Raw genomic sequence first — 27,946 nt, 5'->3', positions numbered from 1 at the left:
AAGCCAGTCATTACTTACAGCTCAGTGTTATTGGAACAATCATAAGATTAAGAAGAACCCTTTGAAAATGTTTTGGTTCTACAGATAATGCCCAAGACCTTCACTTTAAAGAAAAAAAAAAAGCTGACACTATTATTCCCATTAACCCAGGTATTGCAAAGTTACAGACTAAATCTTATTACCAAATTTGGGGCTAAACATGCAATTTAGATGATTCAAGCAAAAGCTTAGATTATCTAGATTATTTACACAACTCTTGCCACAGGAGTGAGAACACTGTCTCATAAATTTGTGCATGTCAGCTTCATATTTTATTGACAGAATGAAATTAAAGGAGAAAGATTTAGAAAAGCTACTACTTCACAAAAATTCCAAAAATTTTTTGTCTAACTTTTTATCATCACCAGGTAAAATCAAGCTACCAGGTTTGTTCTCTGGTCTAGGCAGAAGCAAATTCTCCAGTTTTTACTGGATTTATGTTCTTTACAGTTTTGCCATTGCCTACATAATCAAGGACATGAGCAGTCACTGGTCTTGAGTAAAACCACATCACTGGACTCTAATTCTAATCTAGACATTGATCAGACTCATTACGTAAAGAGATTTAGCTTAGCATTCTTTTCTAACTGAGTTCTTTTTGAAGGGGGAAAAAAAAAGAAATGGATGTTCTTTGTTTGGACATTATCTTTCCAGACTATGTCTGTCAGTTTAAAAGATTACACTGGGGTCACCTGGGTGGCTCAGTTGGTTAAGTGTCTGACTTTGGCTCAGGTCATGATCTCACAGTTCATGAGTGTAAGCCCCACATTGTCAGCACAGAGCCTGCTTCAGATTCTCTGTCTCACTTTTTCTCTGCTTCTCTTATGCTCACACGCTCTCTCTTAAAACTAAATAAGCACGCCAGTGAGAGTGGCTAAAATGAGCAAATCAAGAGACTATAGGTGTTGGCGAGGGTGTGGACAGACGGGCACCCTCCTACACTGTTGGTGGCAATGTAAACTGGTGCAGCCGCTCTGGAAAACAGTGTGGAGGTTCCTCAAAAAACTATCCATAGAACTCCCTTATGACCCAGCAATAGCCCTGCTAGGGATTTACCCAAGGGATACAGAAATGCTGATGCATAGGAGCACATGTACCCCAATGTTCATAGCAGCAATGTCAACAATAGCCAAAACATGGAAAAAGCCTAAATGTCCATCACCTGATGAGTGGATCAAGAAGATGTGGTCTATGTACACAATGGAGTACTACATGGCAATGAGAAAGAATGAAATATGGCCATTTGTAGGAAAGTGGATGGACCTTGAGGGTGTCATGCTAAGCAAAATAAGTCAGGCAGAGAAGGATAGATACCATATGTTTGCACTCATAGGTCTAACAGAACAGGAGAAACCTAATGGAGAACCAGGGGGAGGGGAAGAGGGAAAGAGAGTTGGGGAGAGAGAAGGATCAAAACTTGAGAGACTATTGAATGCTGAAAATGAACTAAGGGTTGAAGGGAAAGGGGGAGGGGGGAAAAGAGGTGGTGGTGATGGAGGAGGGCACTTATGGGGAAGAGCACTGGGTGTTGTATGGAAACCAATTTGACAATAAAATATTTAAAAAATAATAATAAATAAGCATTAAAAAAATTACACCAAAACTACAAACTCATTTTAAGCCACCCATTCTGTCAGCTGGGGCATCCAAACCAAAAGTTTTCAGACAAAACTCGGTGGCCAAATAGATCTGTCAGTTTGTCACATGTCCTGGCTTCCATGCTTGTAAATAGACAGACTGACTGACTTGCATTTGAAACTTACTGACGCTGTTTAACATGGCAAGAAAATAGTAGACACATGCCCTGGTTCATTCAGATTGTGCCCCGAGACTGAATTAAGACCAAATGGAACTAGCATATGAACACTAAACTACTGTTTTTGCATGTTAAGCTTGTTTGGGTTTTTTTAGTGATTAAGAGATACACATCAGAAGATGTAAAAGAACATTTATATATAAAAAAAAAAGAACAGCAGTAATATAAAACAGTTGCTTTTTCTGGTGTTGCTAACTGACTGTGATCTTCTCACTTTCCTAGGTCCTGGGTATTGCATGGGAATCGGGCCCCTCATTTCCCACTGCAGGTTCATGTGGATGGGGATGGGCAATGCCTGTGACTACTACAACAAGATGTATGGAGAATTCATGAGAGTCTGGATATGTGGAGAGGAAACACTCATTATTAGCAAGTGAGTCTGTTAATAATTGGAGATATAGTTTTAAAACCAAGACTGCATTTTTTCCCTATTAAGTAACAAGCAAACTTATTTTGATAACTTGATGCTTTTGCTCCTAAGGCTGTGTTTTTGCTATCTAAATGGAGGTGAGCAATTCCCAGGTGAAAATTTATCACTATGGACAAGTGGGATAATTGGGTTTTGCCTAATGCCAGAGGTACACAGATAAAACACTCTGGAAATCTGGGAAAACTATTCAAAATTTCTCTGAGCAATGAAGGTGGAAACCCAGAATCCAAATGATTTGGGTTTGATAAAATATACTTTAGGCAAAGGCATTATCTTTTCTGCTTTCCTAAGATTTTGGTCTTCTCTCTATAAGTGAGCCTTTAAAACAAAACAAAACAGAACACTGAGAGAAAATCTATACTGATTTGCTAATGTGCTTCTAATAGGAGGCTACTGGAGCACCTTTAGCAGGATGAAGAGTAAAAAAAAAAAAATGCCATTCATATGCTTCAATTCTATTTACAACTGTGTGCCAGTGTCTTAGCTGAGTAATCTTAAATAAATCAGGAATATTACCTATTTTAAAAAATGGTTTGTTATATTATATGGATAAGTTTAGCACTGAATTAATTCCTCCATGGTTAACCAAATAGGCATCGACTATCGAGAACTAACTGTGTGAAATAGGTTTTTTTTATTAACTGATCATATAACATGGAGAATTTCAAAGACAGCATATATCACTAGACTTTCATCTATCCTTACTAGATATTTAACAATGTTATATGCCAATACTATCTCATTAATGAGTTTTTAGATTGCTTAACAGGGCTTTATCCAAAACTAAGACCAATTAGGGTTTTACTGATGAATTAGAATTTTTTGTCCAGATACAGAGACTGTTACCCAAAAGTAAGTAAAGCATTTCTGGAAACCACATTGATTTTTTTCAAGCCAAGAATATAGACATCATTTCATGCGTAACATGGTAATCTTTGAGCCCAATTCTTTGAACCAAATAACTGAAAGAAGGGAGTTGGGGACCAATAATTATCCTTAGATCTTACTTCTCTTGGAATACTGAGCTCTGGTCAGCCAAATTTAGGTGAATTTGATACATTCTCATAAAAAAATTTAATGTTTATTTATTTTTGAGAGAAGGGGAGAGAGACAGAGCATGAGCAGAGAGAGAGAGAGGCACAGAATCTGAGGCAGGCTCCAGGCTCCAAGCTATTAGCACAGAGCCCAATTCAGGGCTCAAACCCATGAACCGCCACCCAGGTACCCTGATACATTCTCATTTTAAAAATCCAATACTTTACTCACTTTGGCAACTCACTACAGTCTCAACATGTCCTGAGACTGATGACCTATGGGCTTTGGGGCTCAGGGCACTGGCCCATTTGGCCCTGCTCTTTCATTCCCCAGTACAGTCAGTTGCCTTCCAGTCCCTACTTGGCAGACAGATGAAGGGACCTACAGGATATTTATCCAAAAGAATATCTGTCTAGAGCTCAGAATCTAGAGCAGTGGCTCTACACAGGGAGCTTATAAAAAACCCCAAGGCCCAGGCCACACCCCAGCTTTCAGAACCTCTGCAGATGGGACCCAGGCATCAGTAGTGTGCAGAGCTCCCCAAGTGATTCCAATGTGCTACAGAGTCTGAGACAGGAGAGCAGATAAACTGTCTCTAGCACAGTGTGGGGGGGGGGGTGTCTTTCCTTGGAGTTAAGGGAGCCGCTAAGCAGGGCCAAAGTGCCTTCATCTTACCATCTTACTCTTCAGTCTGGCTCAGGTGCTGAGCTAGTGTCAGATAAAAACCGGAGTGAAGAATGTGACAAGGGACCAGAGGACCAAAACAGAAATGGCTCTTAAATACTACATACTTGGCTCACCAGATACAGTCCTGGAAGCCCAATGCCATTCCTGAAGTAGGATTCTTGCTACAGTGCAGGGTGGCATCTGACCAGTCTGCTGTCTTCATGAAGAAAGTGACTTGAGCGACCCTGACCAACTCGGGTGATGATTCATACTCTAGATGTGCACACAGGCCACCCGGCCCCTCCCTCGGCTCTCCCAGTTCTCTCCTTGTCCTGTCCTCACAGGCTTTTCACTGGTTGGAGTCTTTGTGTTCTCCTTAATTGCCTCGAGCGCTCAATTTTGTTGTTAAGGGCTGAGCTCCCTGCAGGAATAGGACATGTTTGTCCCTATCTTCTTCCCTCGCCTGCTCTTCAGGTCCCTTCCAGAACTACCCGTGCCTCTTGAAAATACCCCACTGGACCTCAGAAAGCTTTTTATTTTTATTTGAATAGTTTGCCAGGTTTTTTTCTTTTGAAAAGTTTGAGATCTATAGTCATTACAGCCGACTAGAGATGATGGCCCAACTCTTCCTACTAGCATAGTCCTGAAGTGGTGGGGGCTGCAGAACTTCATGGGGGGGAGTCAGGCCTGAGTGCTGCCAGGATGTTGCCTGAGCAACTCTGAGCTCTGGGGGAAGGTTTATCTGGTCATCGGTAGAGAAAGCACACACAATTCCCCTGGCAGGTACGCTCTCAATTCATGAGGGTCTACAGATGCTGTGCATGATGCTCTCTGTTGTGTGTATTAGTTTTTGTAATGAATACCAAAAAAAAAAAAAAAAAAAAAAAAAGAATGTGGGTGACATTAATAGAGGGGATTTAGCCATTAACATGCTAATTAGGGTCATATAGTAATACTAAGTAGGGTTGTGTTCTTATATGTGTTTCAATCATATGTAAATTTATAGGGAATTCATTCATTTATTCTTTTAACATGAATTTATTGAGAATTTACTATATACTAAGCACTGGATGATCCTAACTTATAATCATTATTGGCCCTCCGTTCATTCATTAATTATTTACTGAGAACTTAACTATGTACACTGGGTGTCATGAGAAAATCAGCCAAAAATTCCTACCCTCATGAAAAAATATATTGTTGTATTGTTAATATACCAGCAATAAATGAGTATATCAGTAGGTGATCAACTGTCTTGGTATGCCTGGAACTATGGGGCTTCCTAGGATGTGGGACTTTTACTGTTAAAACTGGACAGTCCCAAGCAAACCAAGACAGTTGCTCACACTATCATCAGGTAGATATGTGTTATATAGTAAACTAAATTAGGGGAGGGTCATTTGCAAGGATGGAAGTGCAATTATAAATAGGTGGTGGAGGAAGGCCTAATTCAAAAGATAGCACATGAATAAAGACCTAAAGAAAGTGAGGGAGAGAGTCATGTAGAGATATAGAGGAAAACCATTCCAGACAGAAGGAACAGCAAGTGCGAAGGAACTGAAATGTTCAAGGAACAACAAGGATACCCGTGTGGCTAGTGGAAGAATAGTGGAGATGACACTAGAAAGCTCTTAGGATACTCAGTCATATTGGGCCTTGCTGACCACTGTAACAACTCTGAACTTTACCCTGCAATGAGATGGGAAGCCTTCGAAGAGTTTGAACATGAAAGCAACGTATCTGACTCATTCATGTTTCAGCTCATTCCTGACTTCTTAACCCACATTCTAACCACATTCTTTGAGACTACGTGCTAAAGGAACAAGGATGAATAAACAGAGAACAATTAGGCAAGAGATGATGGTGGCTAGTCCATGTAAGAGCAGTAGAGGTGATAAGTAAAATTCTAGGTATATTTTGAAGGCAAAGCCAGTAAGTTGCTAAGAGATTGATGTTGAGTGTGGAAATTAAGGTGGCAGCATAGTTTTTGGCCTTGAATACCTAGGAGAATGAGGGTATCATTATCTCAGGTCGGTGGAGTAAATTTGGGATGGGGAGAAATCAGGATTCCATTTGGGATATTTTGACTTGATATGCCCAGTGGACAGCTGAATGGGGTGATGTGAAAGAAGGTCTGAGACTTTCGGCCCTCCACCACAGTTAGAAACTAGAAGAGGAGGCTAAGAAGGACATCCAGAGGAGGGACAACCAGGAGAGTATGGTGGTCTGAAAGCCAAATGACAAGGACATATTGGGGAGGATGGAATTGTCAAGCATGCCAGATAGTGCTAGGTTAATGGAAGAAAATTTGAGTACTGCATTTAGCAAATGGGTGACCTTGAAGGGAGCAATTTCAATGGAGTGTTAAGGGCAAAAGTCTGACCATAGTATAGAATGAGGAGAGTGAATTAGAGGCTACAGGAGGAAGACAATTCTTTCAAGGAGTCTGCCATAAAGTCAGCAGGGAAATGGAACAAAGAAATATAAAGCGATATATGGTCCAAGGAGTTTTTGTTAAGATAGGAGAAATCACAACATGTATGTTGTGATGGCAATGATGGATTACAGAACAAAACCATTGATGGAAGAGAAAGGAGTGTGCTAGGTGAGATGTGAAAGGGGGTACAGGTGACAGGTGGAGTTGGCGTTAAATAGGGTCATGAAAGTTCATCCACAGTAAGTATGGGAAGTTGGAATATATAAACACAGATCCTAATAGTTGGAGCTTGCAGAGATTCTTGCTTCTTTTCCCCCAGTAAAATAAATAAATAAATAAATAAATAAATAAATAAATAAATAAAGTCTTTACCTAAGACTGAGGAAGTAGAATATTTGAAGAGAGAGAAGGCAGGATATACTAGTCATCTAGAACAGTAAGCATGAATGGAATAGGGAAATGTAGTAGAACTGCGTGTTGCAATAAGGGCCTACTTGAATTTAACTGGGAACTGTCAATGTGTGTGTGTGTGTGTGTGTACATGAACATGTGCATGTTTGTTTTTTTTCCCCAGCCACAGTCAGCAGCCAGGAGCAAGCACAGATTCAGCTAAAGTTGGATTTAGCCAGGGGTAAGATTTTACCTGGAGAGGGTCAAGGGAGTTGAGGATGCATGGAAGAGAGTAATTTTAATGATTGACAATAAAATGTTTTTTTTCTAACTTTCTATTAAGAGAATGTCCAAATGAATAGGGAAGCTGAAAAAGCAATCTTCCCATTTCTTGTGCCCCATGACACTGACCTTTTGAAGAGACCAGACCAACTGTCTTATATGATGTGTTTCACATTTCTGAATTTCTCTCTTTACATTATGGTGTCACATAACATAGTCCTCTATTCCCTGCATTTCTTATAAACTGAAAATTATGTCTTTTATTTTTAGAGAGATAGAGCATGAGTGTGTGAGAGAGAGAGAGAGAGAGAGAGAGAGAGAGAGCGAGCATCCCAAGCAAGCTCCACACCCAGCTTGGAGCCTTAAGCGGTACTCAATCCCACAACCCTGGGATCATGACATGAGCCGAAATCAAGAATTGGACACTCAACCAACTGAGCCACCCACGTGCCCATAAACTGAAAATTATGTCTCAGTTTTATTCAGGTTGAACATATTTATAATAATATTTCCTTGGTAGTGCTAGGCACCTCATATTGCATTGCATCAGGAGACAAGGAAAAGTTGTCCCACTATTAGGGATGCTAAATGTGATCACTTGGGTAGGGTAGTTAAAGTCAGATCTCTCTGTTACAAAGATTGTCTTCCTCTTGCAGTGATTCCAGTATTTAGCTAGGTATGTGAAGATATAAGAGGGGCAAAGGACAGGGAAAAGGCAATGGGACCAACAAAGACTAAGCCTCAGGCACAAAACAGGTCTACACAGGCAAGTGTTTTTAAATGTTTGGTACCAATTATTCCATTAATTTTCTCCTCCATATTTCTAGTACTCATCACTCTTGAATATGGCCGCAGATTTGTGAGGTGTGAGTCCTTTTTTTTTTTTTGAAGATTTTATTTTTAAGTAATCTCTACACTCAACGTGGGGTTTGAACTCACAACCCCAAGATCAAGAGTCACATTCTCCACTGTCTGAGCCAGCCAGGCTCTCCTATGTGAGTCCTTTAAATTCAGAACTGAAGGGTGGCTTCCTCCTCACTACCTTCCTGGCTACTTTTCATTTTGAATAGACAATAGGTTTCACATTTTTGGTGATGCCTTTTGTCTTCAGTCATGTTTAAAGAAGAATAATGAAGGGGAATAGGAGAAACAGGCTTCCAATTATGGAATGAATAAATCACAAGGATGAAAGGTAAAGTATAGGAAATACAGTCACTGGTATAACACTGGTGACAGATGGTAGCTACACATATGGCAAACACAGCATAATGTATAAACGAGTTGAATTACTGTGTTATACACCTAAAAACTAATTTAACACTGTGTGTCAACTATACTCAAATAAGGAAGGAAGGAAAGAAAGAAGGAAGCAAGGGGGGGGCAGAAGAGAGAGAGAAAAGAAAGAAAAGAAGGAAAAAGAGAAAGAAAAGAAGGGAAAGAAAGAAAAGGAAAGAAAAAGGAAGAGAGAGAGAGAGAGAGAGAGAGAGAGAGAGAAGAGAAGAGAAGAGAAGAGAGAGGGGGAGGGAAGAAGGAAGGAAATAATGACCCCAGTAACCATGCAATTTATACTACCCACTGTCCCTTCTGAGCCTGGGGACTCTCCTGGTCTCTCTTCAGTGATAAGAAATCTTTTCTCCCCCAGTATAAAATCTTCCTCAACTGGTGTTACAGGCTGGCCCACAAGGCTGGAGCACAGTCCCTACTGTTTTCGAGGGCCACCTGTGTGCTCTGGGCTGGAGTCCCTAGTTCTTCACCGAACTTTCTTCACTTTCCTGATCTACTCTGGTTATATAAAGCAAACCTACTTTGGAAAAAAGGTCTTGTTTTAAATTGCTCACCGTCATCTGGTCACTCTTCGCTCTCAATGTGGATCACTTCTGTCTTGACAGCTTTGTCCCTTGCCAAGTCGGAGCCTCTGACTCGAAATAACTGAGATGTTGGCGCCCCCTAAAGAACACATTTGTTTTAAAAGTTAGCTCTTTATTAACTAATACACATTTAGTTGGGTTTAAGTTTGGGGTTTCTTGTTATTTTTAAAAAATCGATTAGTAGTTCCTGAAAATAAGTGGACACACTCATGTGGTTAATGCACTGTATAAAAGCTCTAGGGGTCAGAGCAGAAAAAATAGTGCTCTGCTTTACCTCTGGGCACTTAAAATTCTTAGGTACGAATTTGTGAATAAAGAATATACAAATTAATTACTTTCTTCTGTAACTATAGAATAAAGCAGGGTAAGGGAAGAGAAGCTGAGAGAAGCTAAAGTCCTAAAATCTATCAATAATCTTTTCAGTCCTCTCAAAGCATGACGTCTCTACACAGGACAAAATTTTAGTCATTTGTCACTCAAATAAATTCCCTGGAATTCAAACAGAAGCATCTGGATTTTTGTTTTTATTTTTGTTGCTAGGAAGAGAAATACTTGTCCAAAACTTGGATGAATATTATTTGATGAATATTATTTGGAATCAAATCAAGAGACTATTTGACTTAATAGAGAGTGTTTTGATTTGAAAATTAGATTTTTTCCCCTGAAAGAAACCATCTAGTAAATAATTTATTAATATAATAATTATGCTTTCGTTTCCTGACAACGCCATCATTTAAGGATCTTTCTTTTAAAATTTAAATAGGACTATAGAATCATCACAAATGTGAGGGTTTGGCTAATGCTTAGCCTGCTACTCAGCCAAAGCACAGCTCCTTTGGCCCAATGTCTTCTTGGGAATATGTTTTCACAGGCATTAACAGAACAATCTCATTAAGGCACAGTCATCCTTTTAGGAGCCAAGTATCAACTTTAAGAAGCAGCAGCAAGTGGTAAGATGGCCTCTCCAGCCCAGTGCATATACTGTAATCACCACTCCCCATCTTTGAGGGTTATGTGCTCAGAAACCCTGCAGAAGTTGTAGCTGAGTAACAAAATTTCGGTGGAGAAGTGGGGAGGAAGAACCAAAGTTGCAATGAATACATGAAAACTTGTATAAACATTAAATCCACCAAAAATAATAACAACAGTGTCTAAAACACTGATGATATTTTACATATCTTAAATTTGCACAATTGGGCACTGTGCTGTTGCTTTTTCTTTTTTCTTTCTTTTTCTCCTACATCAGAAAATGCCCAGGTTCTCCCTCCTTGGCAGTATCAGACAGATGTTTATAAATATATTTTGCTTTCTTGCAATAAGGTGCATATTACCTTGCAATTCCTCTGCTTACATGTTTAATCCTAATTTTACGATCACTGCCTCTAAAATCCTCTCTGGTCTCAGAGACATGAGGTAGCTTATAATCCTTAGGTGAAAAAAAAACTCGGGGGGATCTATTTTAACTTACCCAGCTGACCTGAGCAGTTTAATTCCCAAGCCCCAAAGTCAAGGATTATGTCACTTGAGCTCTGCCCATGATCGCCAGCACAGCATACACAGGTAGGCCACATTTATACACAGCCTGGCTCTGGCACAGTAAACATGGCTGAAAGTTAGACTAATGAAGTACACTCTGCCTTGGCTTTCTTCACGCCTCCCGTAGTTGCACCACAGAAAATCTACTCCTTCTCTGCTAACCACTCAGCCCCTCTTTTTAATTACCAAATCCTCCTCCCTTTTTCTCCCTATCTCCAAGAAAAATGGCTATCAATTTGAGTATACTTGAGTGGAAACTTTTTTGAAGTTGCTGAAAATATGTATGGAGAGAAGTAAATCTGCTTTGCTTACAATTTACCAAGGAGAATTTGTATTTGGCCATGTCATCTACATATAAATACTCTGGCATAAGGCCTTATAATCTGAAGAGCCTGTTATGCCCCTTCAGAGGAGTCTGGGTAATGTATGTACTTGGAACATGCTTTGTTAGCATAGGGAGGCAGAGGACGATAAATGAGACTTTGTTTGTGGCTGAGCACAAACTCTGTGGTCCTCTGTGTACTCCGTGTTCTTTTTGTCCATTCAGCAGCGCAGGGATGTCTGAAGGCCCCATGCTTCAGAGGCGGCATGCTCCAGCCTTACATATGGAAAGGCTGAGCCTTGGACAGGGGTGGCTGACATGTGACCTCTCTTTCCTCACTCACTCAACCATAACCATGTACTCCTGTTGGTGAGGATGTTGGGGGTCTAACTGCCTGCACCCCCACCTTCTGCAATGTTTTGTCTGCCTCTTATCCTCACTCTACTGACTTTCTTCCGTATCCTTTAGTAATCTCATTTGATTTTTCCAATTGACATTTGTGTCTGGCCTATGCCTACAACGTGACATTGGCATTTGTGAAAATAATACACATACAAGCACCACATGTCCTGCTTATTATCTTCTCTGTCCTCCAATAAACACTATCCTGCCTTCTTCATGCAATATCCCTCTTGCTGAGCATAGGAAGGGTTAGCAACCCAGCTTATTAGCACATGTCATCTTGGAGTTCCAGTTTCCTGACCTATGTGGTCCGTGCCTTCAGCCGTCACTCAGCCCTTGTCCAGCTAGTCTGCTTCCCTCTCGGCCCTGTGTGAACCTATTTTCCAGCCAAAGCCCCTTGCCATACAGAATGCAGTGACCTATAGCGTTTCTTAATTTCTCTCTTGGCAATGAAAAATGAATTTACTCCATCCACCTCACAATTCTCAGCTTCATAAATTCCTAGCAGACTTCTTTTGCTGAGCACTGAGCCAGGAGTCCTCTCCTCCCCAAATCTTCACTCTGTAGCATTCGTCGCTGCTCTCTTCCCCATCCTTCCTCATACTGCTAGCTGCAAGTTGACCCTCCAGTAAACCCACCTACCATTTGTCCTGAAGAGCACAATTATCCTTTTGTCCTTTATCCTGTTGATTATTAAATTACTTAACTTATCCATTTATCCTCCCAATGTCACAGGCTAACTTCTAAGCAGTCTTAACAAAACATCTTCTCAACAAAGTGAGTTGGTCTCTCCCTACGGAATTCTGTACTGCTGTCCTAAGAAGATAATATTCTCCTCATGTGTGAAGGCTTCTAGAACTTCTTCAGCTAGAATTTTCTAACATTTCATAACTCTAGGTGCCTCATCATGCCCAAATTGCCCCCTGGGATGGGAGGGGGGACAAGAAACAGCTCCTAGAGGAAGAAATGGGTGGATAGGGGAGAGACAGAAGGAGCTGTTTCCTCCTTCATAGTTCCTCCCAGGCCTTAAAAGCTGGGCATGGTGCGGGGGAGGGGGACAAAACAGTGAGGGTGAACTGAGAAGTTCAAGGAAGCCTGTCAGCAAGGCTCCAGCGCTGCTATCTCAAGGCTCACTATGTCCTATATCCTGAGAGAACTCTGTGACCCTGGGGACCTTGATGAGTCAGGATGGAATGCAGAGCCCCAAGATAGCTGCTGTCATCACCACAGACAGCCATCCAGACCCAGCCCAGTCAGCTAAGCCCAGAGCCTGGCATGCCCAGGAGATGTCCTTCGAGCCCGGAATGATACACACTGAAAGGGCCAGGCCTGATTAGAGAGTCTGGGGATAGATGGTACGAGGCCACACTGCAGGTTCCAAACTGAAGATGATGTCAGCAATTCCAGGAACTCTGGATTCTGAGACTCACTCCTGCAGAGGGTGGTGTCTGGAGTGGGGCTGGAAGCTCTCAGGACCCTCTGGTGGAGTGGAGAGCTCAGCCTCTCAAAGCCTTCCAGCTCTGACACCAGTGTGGGAAGTATTGTGGTTACCTGAAGTTAGAAAAAAGAGAAATAAGGAATGGTGTATGTGTGTGTTGCATGTGTGTGTGTTCTGTTTTTCATGGTGCTCAAGCAGGGAGTCAGGAGGTAGAAGTATTTCAACTGGAGAGGATGTTCTTCTGCTAACAGAAGTGCTTATTCAATACAAATACTAGAATGCATTGCATTTAGATCAACATGCATTTGTTAAGAGCGCCACTTGGTATTAAAATCATCACCGTGAGTCTTCTTAATGCTTACAAATTCACACCAATGTTTGCTGTCTCTGCAGGTCCTCAAGTACGTTCCACGTAATGAAACACAATCACTACGTCTCCCGATTCGGCAGCAAACTTGGGTTGCAGTGCATCGGCATGCATGAAAATGGCATCATATTCAACAATAATCCAACCCTCTGGAAAGTTGTTCGACCTTTCTTTATGAGAGGTAATCAGGTGCTGGCTACATTCTGCTCTTTCATCTATAAACATGCCCTCTATTTTGGAATTTAAATTTTGCTACTTATTTTGAAATAATAAGAGATGGTAAGAACCATTCTAAGCACTTGATATTTTAATCCCACAGCAACCCCATGTGGTACATACTCTTATCACCTACATTTTACAAATGAGAAAGCTGAAGTTTAAAAAGTGAAGTAACCCCATATTAGTAAACAGTGGCCCAGGAGACAACCCCAGAGCCTGCATTTTTAACCACCACAAATTCTGTTCTTTCTTTTGATGCACAAAACAATTTCATGGATGTGAAGAAGAGATGGAACTCTATACTTAGGATCATTTCAATTAAGAATTTGGCATGGAAGGCGGTGCCTGGGTGGCTCAGTTGGTCAGATTTCCAACTCTTGATTTGGGCTTAGGTCATGATCTCACAGTTCGTGGGGCTGAGCCTCCCATCAGGCTCCACACTGACAGGAAGAAGCCTGCTTGGGATTCTCTCTCTCTCTCCCTCCCTCCCTCCCTCTCGCTCGCGCTCACTCTCTCTCTCTCTCTCTCTCTCTCTCTCTCTCTCTCTCTCTCTCTTTCTCTGTGCCTCTCCACCATCCCTTTGCCACACACTGAGCACTCAAGGGCATGCACTCACACACACGCATGCACACATATGCATGCACACATGCTCTCTCTCAGAAATAAACTTAAAAAAAAGAATTTAGTATGAAGGCACCTAGGTGGCTCAGTCAGTTAAGTGTCTGGAGCCTTGATCTCAGGGTTGTGAGTTCAAGCCCCACATTGGGCTCCACACTGGGAATGAGTCTACCTAAAAAAAAAAGTAAGAATGTAATATGTCAGTCACATGTTTGATTTAAACATAGCCAAACAATGTGCTTGTTGAATCAGTGACTAACATTCCAGATGTTTTAACAGAACACAGTTTGTGAATAAAACTTAAAAAGTTTTAGAACTAGGAAGGACTCATCTCATCCAGCCTCTGAATTTTATAGTTGAGAAAATACAGTCCTAGAGAGGTTGTGATTTTTGCTCAGGCAAGACAGCAAGTAATACATGAGAAGAGACTCCTTCCCAAAGCTCCTTATCTAGTGATTTTCCCCTTTACTATATCTTGCTAGACATGAGGCAGTTGGGGAACATAATGACCAGTCTTTGACATTAACATCACTGAAGATAATCATGTTCTGGAACCATTTTCAGTGATAAGATCTAGGGCTAGACAGATTTTAGGTCTCACAATGCACCATCAATATTCTTCCCTCTAGCCAGCCTCTGTAGTGAACCTGGGCGCCTCCCATGTGCTGCTGAGATAGGGAGAAGCTATCCTGTCCCAGCTGAACACTGATTCCCTCTGCAGAGCTGCCCATCACTGGTACAACTCTATTGTGGACTCCACTGTATTTGTCTCCTATTGCTGCTGTAACATAGTGCCACGAACTTAGGGGCCTAAAACAACACATCAGTTATCTTATAGTTCTATAGCTCAGAAGTTTGACATGGATCTCAATGGACTAAAATCAAGGTGTTGGCTGGGCTGTGTTTACAGAGGCTCCAGAGGAGAACTTGTTTCTTTGTCTTTTCCAGCTTTAGAGGCTCCCTGCCTCCCTTGGCCTGTGGCCCCTTCCCCTGTCTTCAAAGCCAGCAATACTGGGTTGAATCCTTTTGATATCACGTCTCTCAGACCATCCTTCTGTTATCACATCACTTTTTGACTCTGAAGGCTGCTAGGAAAGGTTATTTGCTTTTAAGAACCCATGTAATTAGGTTGGGCCCACCCAGATAATCCACAGTAACCTCCCCATCTCAAGGTCCTTAACTCAAATCATATGGCCCAAGTCCTTTTTTTCATGCAAGATGACATATTAATAGATTCCAGGGATTAGCGCCTGGAAAGCTTTAGGGGGCTATTATTCTGCCTATCACTCATGTTGTGGTAGATCAGTCCTCTGAAGCCTTATAAAACTGCAGATTGGATTAATGGAAAGAGTATAGGACTCAGGATTATAAATTGTGGGTGCAAGTCCTAGCTCTGCCACTGTACTAGCTATGTGACCTTGGACAATTCACTCAGCCTCTCTGAGTTTCAGTTTCTTTCTCCAGAAAAGGTGATACATATCACAGAACATTAATTCTAGGGTTATTGTGAAGAATAAGTGATATAATGCTGTAAGACCCTATAGAAATGTGGGGTTTTTTGGTTTGTTTTGTTGAAGTATAGTTGACATACAATATTATACTAGTTTTAGGTGTATGACTTAGTAACTCAACAATTATGTTATGAAATCCTCCCACTATAAGTGTAGTCACAATACAAAGATGTGATGATATTATTGACTATGTTCCCTATGCTGCACATTATATTCCCATGACTTACTTATTTTATAACTGGAAGTCTGTGCCTCTTCATCCCCTTCATCTATTTCACCCATCCCCACCCCCCTCCCTTCTAGCAACTACCAGTTTGTTCTCTGTATTTAGGCCCATTTCTTTTTGTCTGTTCATTTGTTTTGTTCTTTATATTCTATATAAAGTGAAATTATGTGGTATTTGTCTTTTCTGTCATACTTATCCCATTTAGCATAATACCCTCTAGGTCCATCCATGTTGTTGGAAATGACAAGATGTGAAATGTAAGTTTTATTTTACTTTGCTGTTTGGCCAAGGTACATTAGGAATATGTGAACTAGTGTTTAGGAGCAATTAACTCTCACATATCAACATGGTTTACCTTGCCATGCAAAAAATTAAGAAAATTAAAAAAAAATTTTAAATTAATAGAATTTTCTAAACTCATCCATTTGTTTAACAAACTACTGTATTCTAATACTGTATTCTAGGTGCCCAGAATACAATGTTACTCAAGACATGTTTCTGCCCTCAAGGAATTTATAATGAGGGAGAAGCAGAGTAGTAGATCAATATATCACCAAATATCATCCTAGGTGATGTCTCATGCTAGAGTTCAGTGCACAGTGCTACAGAGCACAGAAAAGATGGCCCATCAGTACACTGAGGGGTCATGGGTGGCGTTTTTAGGAGTAGATACTTATGATAAGTTTTGAAAGAAGATAAAAAAAGAACCTAAATTAAGAAAGTTTGACAATGCATTCCACAGAAGGAAAGAATAGGATACTTCAAAACAGGGAAGGGGAGATCAGCACTGTATGTCCAGGGAACTGTAAGCAGGCCCTTGTGGCTGGTATGGATGCATGTAGGCATGAGGCCCAGCGCAAGGCACTGAACTGAGCTTATCTCAAAAGCTGTAGTAAATCATTCAAGATTTTAAGCAGAATGACATGAACATAATTGTGTTTTAGAAAAATTCCTCTGGTAGCTAAATGAATGATTAATTGACAGGAGGCATGGTTGTGAACAGTGAGAGAAGTACTACTGCAGTGATATAGGGTGGGCGGAAGGAAGTCATCAGTGTAAGAGATGTTGAAAGAGTAGAATCTATAGCACTTGGAATTCAATCAAAACAGTTCTTCTGACATTTTTTAGATAATCCCTATCTATAAAAGATCAAATTTTCTAATAAAAACATTACAGAACTGCCCAGATGAAATGCCAAAAATAGAGATCTAATTACTGATGAAAAGTTCACTGTTGTGTCTGAAACTTAATAATCAGAGTCCCAAGCATTTCTTGATGAATCTCCTTTGAGAATTTGGGGGTAGGTTTTGGTATCTAAAGGAGTAACAATAATGACTCCCTGGACACATCTATGGAGTAGTGAAGTGCAGCCCAGGTAATGGCCCATTCTGGGGAGATGAAGGTAGAGGAGCAAGAAATACCCTGTGTTTCCTGAAACTGCCAAGAGAGTTGTCCATAGTGATAGAACTATGCTGATTTCTTACTCACTTTTGTTTAAAATTTAGGGACCTGTGTGGGTCAGTCAGTTGAGCATCCAACTCTTGATTTTGGCTCAGGTCATGATCTTGCAGCTTGTGAGCTCAAGCCCTGCATTGGGCTCTGCACTGACAGCACAGAGCCTGCTTGGGATTTTCTCTCTCCCTTTCTCTCTGCCCCTCTCCTGTTTGCACTCTCTATCTCCTAAAATAAACATTTAAAAATACTTAAAAAATAAAAATAAAAATTATGTCTACATCATACTACTGACTATAAACAATGATACTACATTTTGCTTATACATTTGAAATGTGCCTTTAAGCTCTTGGATGCAGAGACAAATCATATATCTCTCTGGGGGAAAACAACAGTGATATTCAAAGTCAACAGCTCCATACAAAGGGTTGAGTCATTCAGAAATCATTTGTCCCACTTGTGAATGTAATAATCACTGAAAGAACAACATGCTGGCCTTTCATATCTGCCAAGTATTTTCTGCAGTCAGAAAGTATGCTATCAACCCAACCTTCTTTTTTATTTATTTTTAATTTTTCTAATGTGTGTTTTTAAGAGAGAGAGACAGACAGACAGAGCATGAGTGGGAGAGAAAGGGGGAGACACATAATCCAAAGCAGGCTTCAGGCTCTGAGCTGTCAGCACAGAGCCAGATGTGGGGCAAACTCAAAAACTTCGAGATCGTGACCTGAGCTGAGGTCGGATGCTTAACTGACTGGGCCACCCAGGGAACGCGCAACCTTCTTTTTCGTGTATAAGTAGAAATATTAAGAATCTAGAATTGCTCACCAGGCTTCCTTGCTTATTTGCAAAGTCTGCCTTCAGGGGCTTTTGCTGTGCAACTAATTTTTTAATGTTTTTAAAAATTTATTTCAGAGACAAAGGGAACTGTATGAGTGGGGTGAGGGGCAGAGGGGGGGTGGGGGGAGAAGAAGGGGAAGAATCTCAAGCAGGATCCAAGCCCAGCACAGAGCCTGATGCAGGTCTCAATCCCATGACCCTGGGATCATAACCTGAGTTGAAATCTAGAGTAGGACACTGAGCTGACTGAGCCACTCCAGACACCCCTGATTATTTTTTAAGAGAGAATTATGGCTATAAGTTTCCCCAGGATTTTTCATTGCATTTCAAGGACTGACTTTAATACCAAGTCTGAATAATAAAAGACATAAACAGGAGATACTACTTGTAAAGAAAACTTGAAGAAACTTAGAGCAAAGAGAGAAAGGGGGGATTTAAATGTTAAACTCTATGAATAGATCACCTACCACCCACCAGCTGGTGGGCAGAGCCAATTCTTACCACCTATCTTCACTCATTTATTTGCTCACTCTTTCATTCATTCATTCATTCTTCTATTTGACAAATATGATTTGAAGGCCACCATGTACCTCGTACTTTAAGGACAGTGCTAATAGGAGGTTGTCACTGCCCTTAAAGAAATCCCAGCCAGGGAGAAAGATTGGTAAGCAAACAAAGAATTGCTTAGCTGTCACAATGTTGGTTGAATAAAAATAATCATTTGAATCAATAGTCATTTGAAGAGAAATCAAAATTAACACTTTTGAACACATAAACCACAATTAAACAGGAAGCACTTTAGATCAACTAGTTAAGGTCCAATTGAAGTACTTCTACAACAGTACCCTACCACCTGTTGAAACATAAAATAAATATCACCCTGGCCAAATCCAAACCTTCTTTAGAGGGAGATATATACAATAAATATGGAAAACCACAGATAAAAAAGTTTAATTTTGAATATTTTGCTTAAAATAAGGTTTTTGTGCATTCATTGATTTAAAAAAAATTTTTTAATGTTTATTTGTTTATTTTGAGAGAGAGAAACCAAGTGGCAGAGAGGCAGAGAGAGAAGGAGAGAGAGAATCCCGAGCAGGCCCTGTACTGTCAGCACGGAGTCCAACATGGGGCTGGATCTCACGAACCATGAGATCATGACCTGAGACAAAATCAAGAGTCAGACTTTTAACTGAATGAGTCACCCAGGTGCCCCCATTCATTCATTCATTCATTCATTCATTTTTAATCATAAAGGTGATGCATGCTTGTAGAAAATTAGGAGACTGCAGCAAAGTGTTAAAAAAAAAACATGAAAATTTCAACCTAGTAACTGAAAAAATTATGTACAGTTAAACTCTGAACATAAAAGGCCAAAATATCCTGATTGTGTATGCCCTCTGAGTTCCTGGTGGCTCACTCTCTGATATGTTCTCCTCAGCTCTGTCTGGCCCAGGCCTCGTGCGCATGGTGACAGTTTGTGTTGAATCCATGATAACACATCTGGACAGGTTGGAAGAGGTCACCAACGAACTGGGTTACGTCGACGTGTTGACCTTCCTGAGGCGCATGATGCTAGACACCTCTAACGTGCTCTTCCTGGGGATCCCACTGGACGGTATTTGAGAATTGACATTCTGCCTTTTATTGAACACGGAGATGAAGGGGGAAACAGACTCAAGGAAACATATGCTGTTTTGTACATTGCTCTTGTTCAAACATCTCTAAGTATTCTTATGAGTTTTTTTCCTAGTGTGTCTGCCATGTTCATTTAGAAGATAATAAGTTTCTGTAAGTAGGCGGTATCTCCTCTTTTGATCTCTCTTCATTACTCTGGGAAATATGATTCTATCCATAGTCAAAATTTAACAAGTGTGACCAGTTAATTTGGTCATTAATATACCCCACCACCAATCAAACTGACATATTTAACCAATTCCAACCATTCTTTTAGGCACATCACACACATAAACATATATACATAAATACATATACACTCCTCTTTCAAAGCTACTACGCATGAAAACTTTGACTCTTATCTATATGATGATAATGGTGCTGGAGCTGCTGCTGCTGCAAATGATGAGAATAGCTACCATTAATTTAACATCTACTATAAAAAGTTTCTCTACACATAGTTTGTAATTTAGCATTTATAACAAGTGGCAAGGTATCTCACTCAAAAAGCTACTCTCTTCACTATACTACAGAGACAAGTATTAAAACACATACATGCAACTCTATCACCATCAAAATATAAACATTAATCAGCTGGGCTAATTCCATTCTGCTGTTGTCAGCTTAATGTAATTTTTCCTGAATTCCTAGTATATTTATTGATTCATGCATTCATTCAAAAAATATTTGTTCATTGCCTATTTTCTGCCAGGCACTGTTTTAGGTTCTGGGATAGAGCAGTGAACAAACTCCTCACCTTCAAGGAGCTCACATTTCAGTGGCAATATAAACAATAAACAAGTAAATATCCAATAATGCATCAGGCAATATGCAAACAAAGTAGAGCAAGGAGCTAGAAAGTGAGGGCGGAGGTACCACAACGGGTACAGAGAGGGTTGTCCCGAAAGGCCTGTGCAGAGAGGACACCTGACCATAAGCCTAAATAAAGTGAGACCATGAGCCTCATCCAGATATAAGGGAAAAACATTACAGGCATGAGAACAGGGCCTACTTTTTAAAAATTTTTTAAAGTTTTTTTTTTAATTTATTTTTGAGATAGAGAGAGACAGAGTGTCGGCAGGGGAGAGGCAGAGAGAGAAGGAGACATAGAATCCAAAGCAGGCTGCAGGCTCTGAGGTATGAGCACAGAGCCCAACACGGGGCTTGAACTCATGAGCTGTGAGACCTTGACCTGAGCCAAAGTCAGGATGCTCAACCAACTCAGCCACCCAGGCGCCCCCAGGACCTACTTTTAACACTTGCCCAAACCAGCTGAGCTGTAACACTTGCTGCCTAATTTGCCACATTTGGATCAACAGAGAGGCTATAAGCCCTCCTTTTCTCTTCTCCAGCTCTGCTTGCCTCGTGTCCCCTGCTCTTTACTTACTCCCTGCAAGAGTCATAGATACCTCATCTGGCTGCCATTTGGATGGGAGCCCCACTCACTCTGAGTATTTTCAGTCACACCCCTGGCCTGATCCATCCCCTCTAATTCCAGCTGGTCTGTCCTACATGCATCTCTCCTAAGGTTAGGGAAGTGCATATTTTGTATAAGTCCCTGCTTCATAGTTCCCTGCTGGCCTTGAAGTAAAGGGAATTGTAAACCTTGGGATATGTTAACCTAGGGCTCTGGGCTATGATGCTAGGAACCTGCATAATGCATGCAGAGCTATGTTTACTCTTCGCCACACACCACCCTTGTTAAAACTCTCAATTTGCCTGAGGGAGCCAGTACAACAAAGAGGAACATTGCTCTGAGGTCAGATAGAACTCGGCTCCAGCCTAAGGGCCTGCCTGCCACACTGGCTGTGTGGTTTTAGGCAAGCTTCCCAGTTTCTATGAACTGCAGTTTCTTCATCCGAACAAGTGATGACACTCCCCCCCATCCCCAGCAAGACTGCAAGGATTAAATGAGGTCTCTTTTATAAAACACTTTGCATGCTGACTGGTATTTAGGTTGAAAATAAGTATCTATCCCCTTCTTTTTTGTACAATTTGAAAAAAAAAAAAAAAAGAGAGAGGTTTTCTTTCCCTTAGCAGTCAATTTAATTAAAGGGCATTCAATAAGAGCTGACTATGGGGGCATCTACGCGGCTCAGTTGGTTGAGCATCCAACTTCAGCTCAGGTCATGATCTCACGGTTGGAGGGTTTGAACCCTGTATCAGGCTGGGCTAACAACTCAGAGCCTGAAGCCTGCTTCAGATTCTGTGTCTCCCTCTCTCTCTTTGCCCCTCCCCTTCTCACACTCTGTCTCTCTCAAAAATAAATAAATAAACATTAAAAAAAATTTTTTAAGAGCTAACTATGCAGGAGGTTCAGGACAAGACATTAGAGATACTAAGATGAATTCTATGCTCTGGACCAAAATGTAAACAGGAAAGTGGCATGGCTTTTTGCCCTCCTAGGTGCCAGAATTGAGGCCAGTAACAGCCATATTTACTGGTGCCCCTCTTATTTCCCATTGTCCAAAAACACAGGAAGGAGTCGGACACTCAGTCAAAGAAGGGCATGTGACATTCTAAGTTAGGTCTCTAACACAAACTTGAAAAGTGGCACATCTCTAGTTAATTGCTAATTAATTTTGCTAATTTAGATGCCAAGCAGAATAAACTAATGTTGATTAATTAATGTTGACTATTGGCATTCACATGGCTGAAACACCAGTGAAAATGGGGACCTTGCCCAGCTCAGAACCCTGGGGCTGATAAAAGACTATATAAGGAATCTTCTCTTCTCAAAATACCCTTCTTGGGCTCATATTTTTGCTCAACTACTCTGCTCTTTTGTTTTTTGTTTTTTTTTTTTCTTTCCAGAAAGTGCCATTGTGGTTAAAATCCAGGGTTATTTTGACGCGTGGCAAGCTCTCCTTCTCAAACCAGACATCTTCTTTAAGATTTCTTGGCTATACAGAAAATACGAAAAGTCTGTGTAAGTAACACAAGTTTGGAAAACTTATCAGTGAGTTTGGATTGATTTGGGGTTGTATCCTTGCTATGGTTGGCCTCTTTAGCTAGCTGTCTGCTCTTCAGAGCCCACAAGGGAGCTGTGGGTTAAGTTGCGGATGAAACACCTCTTGCAATTTGGCTGCATGTGGCCAAAGAATAAGGGAAGACTTTGGCCAAGGCAGCTTTTCAGCAAGAGGGCAAAGTGGGTGGTCTGGGAGTCCCGTCTCTCAAAGTAGGACACTGCAGTGTATTTTGAGTTGAAGAGAAGGTTTGGCTGAACCTACCATTCATTATTCTCTGTAAAAATTCTCATTGCATATCTGGAAAGAGGAAAGATAAGATCATTTTATAGGCATGTTACTTCTGAACAAATTTAACAGAATTCAACTTGTAGAAATTGATGGTAGTCTCAAAAGAATTTTTTCACAATCACTATAAGAACTTCAATAAAATGTGTGATTTCCTTTTTTTAGTTATATATATTATATCTTTGGGGGATCCTGATACAGTCATTAAATGGTTTTGCCTGGGTTATAGACTAGTCTAGCCCAAAACTGGATGAGTGCCCAAGGACCTATTGGCCAATCAATAGATTTTTAGAGTGTAAGTAGCCAGTCACTAAACACTGCCCTCTCTAACCACCAGTGAAAAGCCCATGGGATCTAAAGGCAGACGCACCTGGTTTATATACTGTCTCTATCACTTAGTAACTAAATGGCCTTGGGAAGCTATTTAAAATATAACCTACCTTCCAGAGTAGGGATATAGGTTAATGAGATCCTATAAGTAGGGCAATTAACACGGAGGATAGCACAGAGAAGGCACTACATATGTTAGTTTTCCCCTTCCTTTTGTTCATATCTTCCCCTATATGTCCCTGACCATCGTAAATTCTCCATCTCTAAAAGTTCCCAAACTTGTTTGAAGCCCCAACTTTATCCTGTTTGTGTATTTTGAAATTTAATAATAATGTCAGGGAGAAAGCTGACTTGATGTTGCTTTGTAGAGTCCCATGTGGTTGATGAGGATTAGGTGGGTGATTTAGACACTTGGGTCTTTATACATTTCATTTTGTTTTGAGCAGAGTTCTTGTAACTAAAATCAATGAGATAATGGATTTGCCTCTTCACTATGGTCAAATTTGGCAATGGTCTGAAGAGTCTCATTTCATACTTCTTAGTCATTAGTTTAACTTTGGTTTTGGCCAGCAAGCCATAGAAATGTATTGCATGAAATTGTATAATGGTTTTTCACAGGTTTCTACAGAAATTAGCTCAGCAACGTCCTCTCTCTATATATTTACCAATGGTTAGTGCATTCATCTATATCTCCCATGTCCTGCAGCAGTAAAGACCTGAGAAACCTTTTAATTTTCTCCCCCATCCATGTCCATTACAATAATGGCAATGCTTTTCTTTAAAAAATTGAGGTATAATTGACATATAACATTATATTACTTTCAGGTATACAATATAATGACTCAATATTTGTATATACTGTGAAATGATCACCATTATATCTAGTTACAAAATTTTTTTCTTGTGATGAGAACTTTTAAGATCTATTCTCTTAGCAACTTTCACATATGCAATATAGTATTTTTAACTGTAGTCACCATGTTGTACATTACATCTCCATGACTGATTTATTATATAACTAGAAGTTTGTACCTTTTGACCCCTTTCATCCATTTTGCCCACTCTTACCCCTCACCTCTGGCAGCCACCAATTTCTTCTCTATATCTAAGAACTAGGGTTTTGTTTTGTTTTAAGATTTCACATATAAGTGACTATTATTCTCTTATTATTTCCTTTAGCATGCTTTATCTCATTTCCCTTCTTTGCCTCATTATCCAAAGAAATAAATTAGATTATGTAGTATTTGTCATTCTCTGTCATGCCAATACTTTTTAGAAATATACTGATGGAAAGGATTCTGGGACATCTACTCCCATCCCTATTTATCCAATTTTATATTTCTGCTTATCTTAATTTCCAATTAAGATCTAAAGGCAGACGCACAATTACAGAAGTGTTGTTTTCTCCTTTTTGTTCTGGCAAGTTTAAGGCTTTTTAGCCATAGAATATCTTAAATAGGTGTTGTGGCCTGGACTGATAACTAAGCCACCTTGTTTTGGTACAAAATATGCTTAGAGTGCCAAACCACAGACTCACAGATGTATTCTTTTAATATATGCTTATAAGTCATAGATTACCTACCTTTTCCCTGGAAACTGTCACCGAACACAATTCTCCCAGTTTTTAATGGCATATAAATTCATATGTTTACATTTATGTAGGACCAGCTTTTAACCTGAATAAGAAGTCTCATGCTAAGCGAAATAAGTCAGGCAGGAAAGGACAGATACCATATGTTTGCACTCATAGGTCTAACAGGAGAAACAGAGGACCATAGGGAGGGGAAGGGGGAAAGAGAGTTGGGGAAAGAGAGGGATGCAAATCATTAGAGACTACTGAATACTAAAAATGAACCAAGGACTGAAGGGGGAGGTGGTGATGGTCATGGAGGGGGGCACTTGTAGAGAGGAGCACTGGGTGCTATATGGAAGCCAATATGACAAAAAAAATTATAAAAAATAAAACAAAAAGAAGGATCCCAAAGGGCATTCACAGGCCCATGATTCTGGCCCAGGGAGGAAGCAGATGTTCAGAAGTGGATGCAGTTCCATCAAGGAATTCTTTATGAAATCAGTCTAAGGGTTTCAGTAGCTCCCAGAACATTTGGGGGCCATTGCTCAGGTAGGAATGCTATGAGCACTCACAGCCCACTAACTGAGTGAATATCTGTCTCTAGTATGTAAGAGTTGCTCAACAAACATTTGCTGAATAAATGGATTGGTAGATGAATCAATAAATGAATGTGAATATATCCTTGGTGTATATCTGTAGGTATGTATGTATCCACAGGCACACTTAGAGATATATAATACATGACATCCTCATTTAGAATGACACAATTACTCTACTAGCCTGAAGAATAGCTCTTCAAATGTTTAAACCTTCCTTGAGATGCCCAAAAGAAACTTAAAAAATGGGAGGGATCTTAAAGAATCTTCCCTTACTTTTTTCTGCTCAGCTGGAGTAAACATACACCCTATTATGTCAGCACCATCAACAGGGTGTACAAGTGACCATGTCAACAAAAATTGGAAAGAAAGATTTATTGTACCTGTAATGTAATGCAGAATACCATTCCCTGAGGTTGGGGAACAATACACTTACACATGGATATATACACTTCAAGACAAAGGCCAGAATAATAGCATTTAGATCTTAAGATGGACTTATTGTTCACTGAGTGTGAGCTCTCACTTTATAAGAGATGTAAAAGGAGCACATGGGTGGCTTAGTTGGTTGGGCATCGAGTTAGGCTCGGGTCATGATCTCACAGTTTGTGGGTTCAAGCCCCACATGGGGCTCTATGCTGACAGCTTAGAGTCTGTAGCCTGCTTCAGATTCTGTGTCTCGCTCTCTCTCTCTGCCTCTCCTCTACTCATACTCTGTCTCTCTCTGTCTCAAAAATAAACATTAAAAAATTTTTAATGAAAAATATAAGAGATGTAAGAGACGTAAAGTAGGTTCCATAAAAAGAGAATACAGACTAGAAGCTGGCCCTCTCTTTCCAAGGTCCTTTTCCCTCTACCACACTGTCAAAATGCATGTATTATACATACTCATGCAGCTAGTCAGTCAATAAGTATTTACTTCATGTTTACTATGTGGCAGAAATTGCAAAGTATGAGAAGAAATATCAAGAATAAGACTTGGTCACTTGTGTTTACTTGCTAGAACAGAAAATCTCAAACTCAGTAGTTTCCAGGGCTGGGCAAACAGAAGTGGGCCAGTGGATACAAGTCAACAGGAAGTGAAGGTGCCTGTAGTGAACTGGAGAGGGCATGCCTCCACTAAAGTTGTTTACTGGTTTTTGGTTTGGGTTTTCAATTTATTTTTTTTATTTTGTTTTAATATAATTTATTGTCAAAGTGGCTTCCATAAACACCCAGTGCTCATCCCAACAAGTGCCCTCCTCAATGCCCATCACCCACTTTCCCCTCTCCCCCATCCCTCCATCAATTTAAACACTGTATTGGCCAAATAAAAAAATCAAACAACATGATTAGATTGACCATTTTGGTACCAGTGTTTAACATTTAACTAGAGGTTACAGTCTTTGTTTTGCTACCAGTACCTAGACATCTTAACTAAATTTGGTTCCTTAACATCAAGTATAATGAATATATAAGGATATTTATGAATCATTAAGTTTAAACACAGTTACTTATGAGCACTAATGTCTTCAATTAAAGTAGATAATTTTATTTAAGCAAATGGCAAATGAATCTGTTTTTCTAGATGTCTTAACTGAGTACAAATAGATTATATTTTCACTTTTTTTTTTTTCTTAGCAAGGATTTGAAAGATACCTTGGACATTCTGATAGAAGAAAAAAGACACAGAATTTCCACAGCGGAGAAACTGGGAGACTGTATGGATTTTGCTACTGAGCTGATTTTTGCTGAGGTACTGATCTGGACTAACCATAATTCTCATGTAGCATATGTGTATGACTGTTTGTGTATAAGCTGTGTAAAGATTCCCTCATATAATTGTTGCATACTTCTGCTTTTAAGTGTTTGCTCTAATCTGTAGTAATAAACCAAACAATGCACTCATTTGACATTGTGGTAAGACTAACCTTTAAGATTGAAACTATCATGTCTGCACAATACAAAATATGAAAATGGAGGAGCCCAAAACAGTAAATATATAGATAGCTGGTTAAAATTTTCAGCTTTTGGATGAAGATTTGTATGAAAAATGTCCATAGTCAATTACAGAGACATAATACTTATGACTTCACTTTGTTGATGTTTTTTGATCCTGACTCTCCCTTTCCCTGATTTTTTGAAGCTTTGATTCACTTTTCCAATTTTTCTCCCTTCCTCCAATTGTTCAGAACCGTGGTGACCTGACAAAAGAGAATGTGAACCAGTGCATACTGGAAATGCTGATTGCAGCACCAGATACCTTGTCTGTCTCTGTGTTTTTTATGCTTTTTCTCATTGCAAAGCACCCTAAGGTTGAAGAGGCAATAATGAAGGAAATACAGACTGTTGTTGGTAAGAACTGGTCAAATAATAATAGAGCTTAGAAAATAATTCCTTCTGAATGTCAGTTTTTTATGTCCTAAGAGTCAGATTTCAAATAAAATATTGTAATCCACCCAGAGAGCAATAAAGGTAGCCATTTTGCCACACTTTGATTTGCCAGATGGGTAGAAAAGTTGGTTCTTTCTCTGTTTTTTTTTTTTTTTCATTATAAAAATAATGCATGCTCATTGAAAAAAATTTAAATAACAGAGAGATGTATAAAACATAAAGTGACATTCCCTGACCCTTCCCACTCTCCTC

At 40.0% G+C, this 27,946-nt stretch overlaps 1 protein-coding gene across 1 annotated transcript in view; it reads left to right on the top strand.

Moving 5' to 3' along the window:
* LOC115301193 (aromatase) overlaps positions 1–27,946 on the top strand; it is a 109,604-nt gene that overhangs the window by 76,351 nt on the left and 5,307 nt on the right. Inside the window, exons 3-8 of the mRNA XM_029950896.1 lie at positions 2,078–2,228; positions 13,055–13,209; positions 19,333–19,509; positions 22,383–22,497; positions 26,942–27,056; positions 27,493–27,655. Coding sequence (XP_029806756.1) covers positions 2,078–2,228; positions 13,055–13,209; positions 19,333–19,509; positions 22,383–22,497; positions 26,942–27,056; positions 27,493–27,655 — 876 coding nt within the window. The remainder of the gene's footprint in view (positions 1–2,077; positions 2,229–13,054; positions 13,210–19,332; positions 19,510–22,382; positions 22,498–26,941; positions 27,057–27,492; positions 27,656–27,946) is intronic.

This window comes from Suricata suricatta, chromosome 9 (genome assembly GCF_006229205.1).
Source record: "Suricata suricatta isolate VVHF042 chromosome 9, meerkat_22Aug2017_6uvM2_HiC, whole genome shotgun sequence".
NCBI lineage: Eukaryota > Metazoa > Chordata > Mammalia > Carnivora > Herpestidae > Suricata > Suricata suricatta.
Note: the sequence above shows the minus strand (reverse complement) of the source record. Positions and strands in the feature narration are given on the sequence as shown.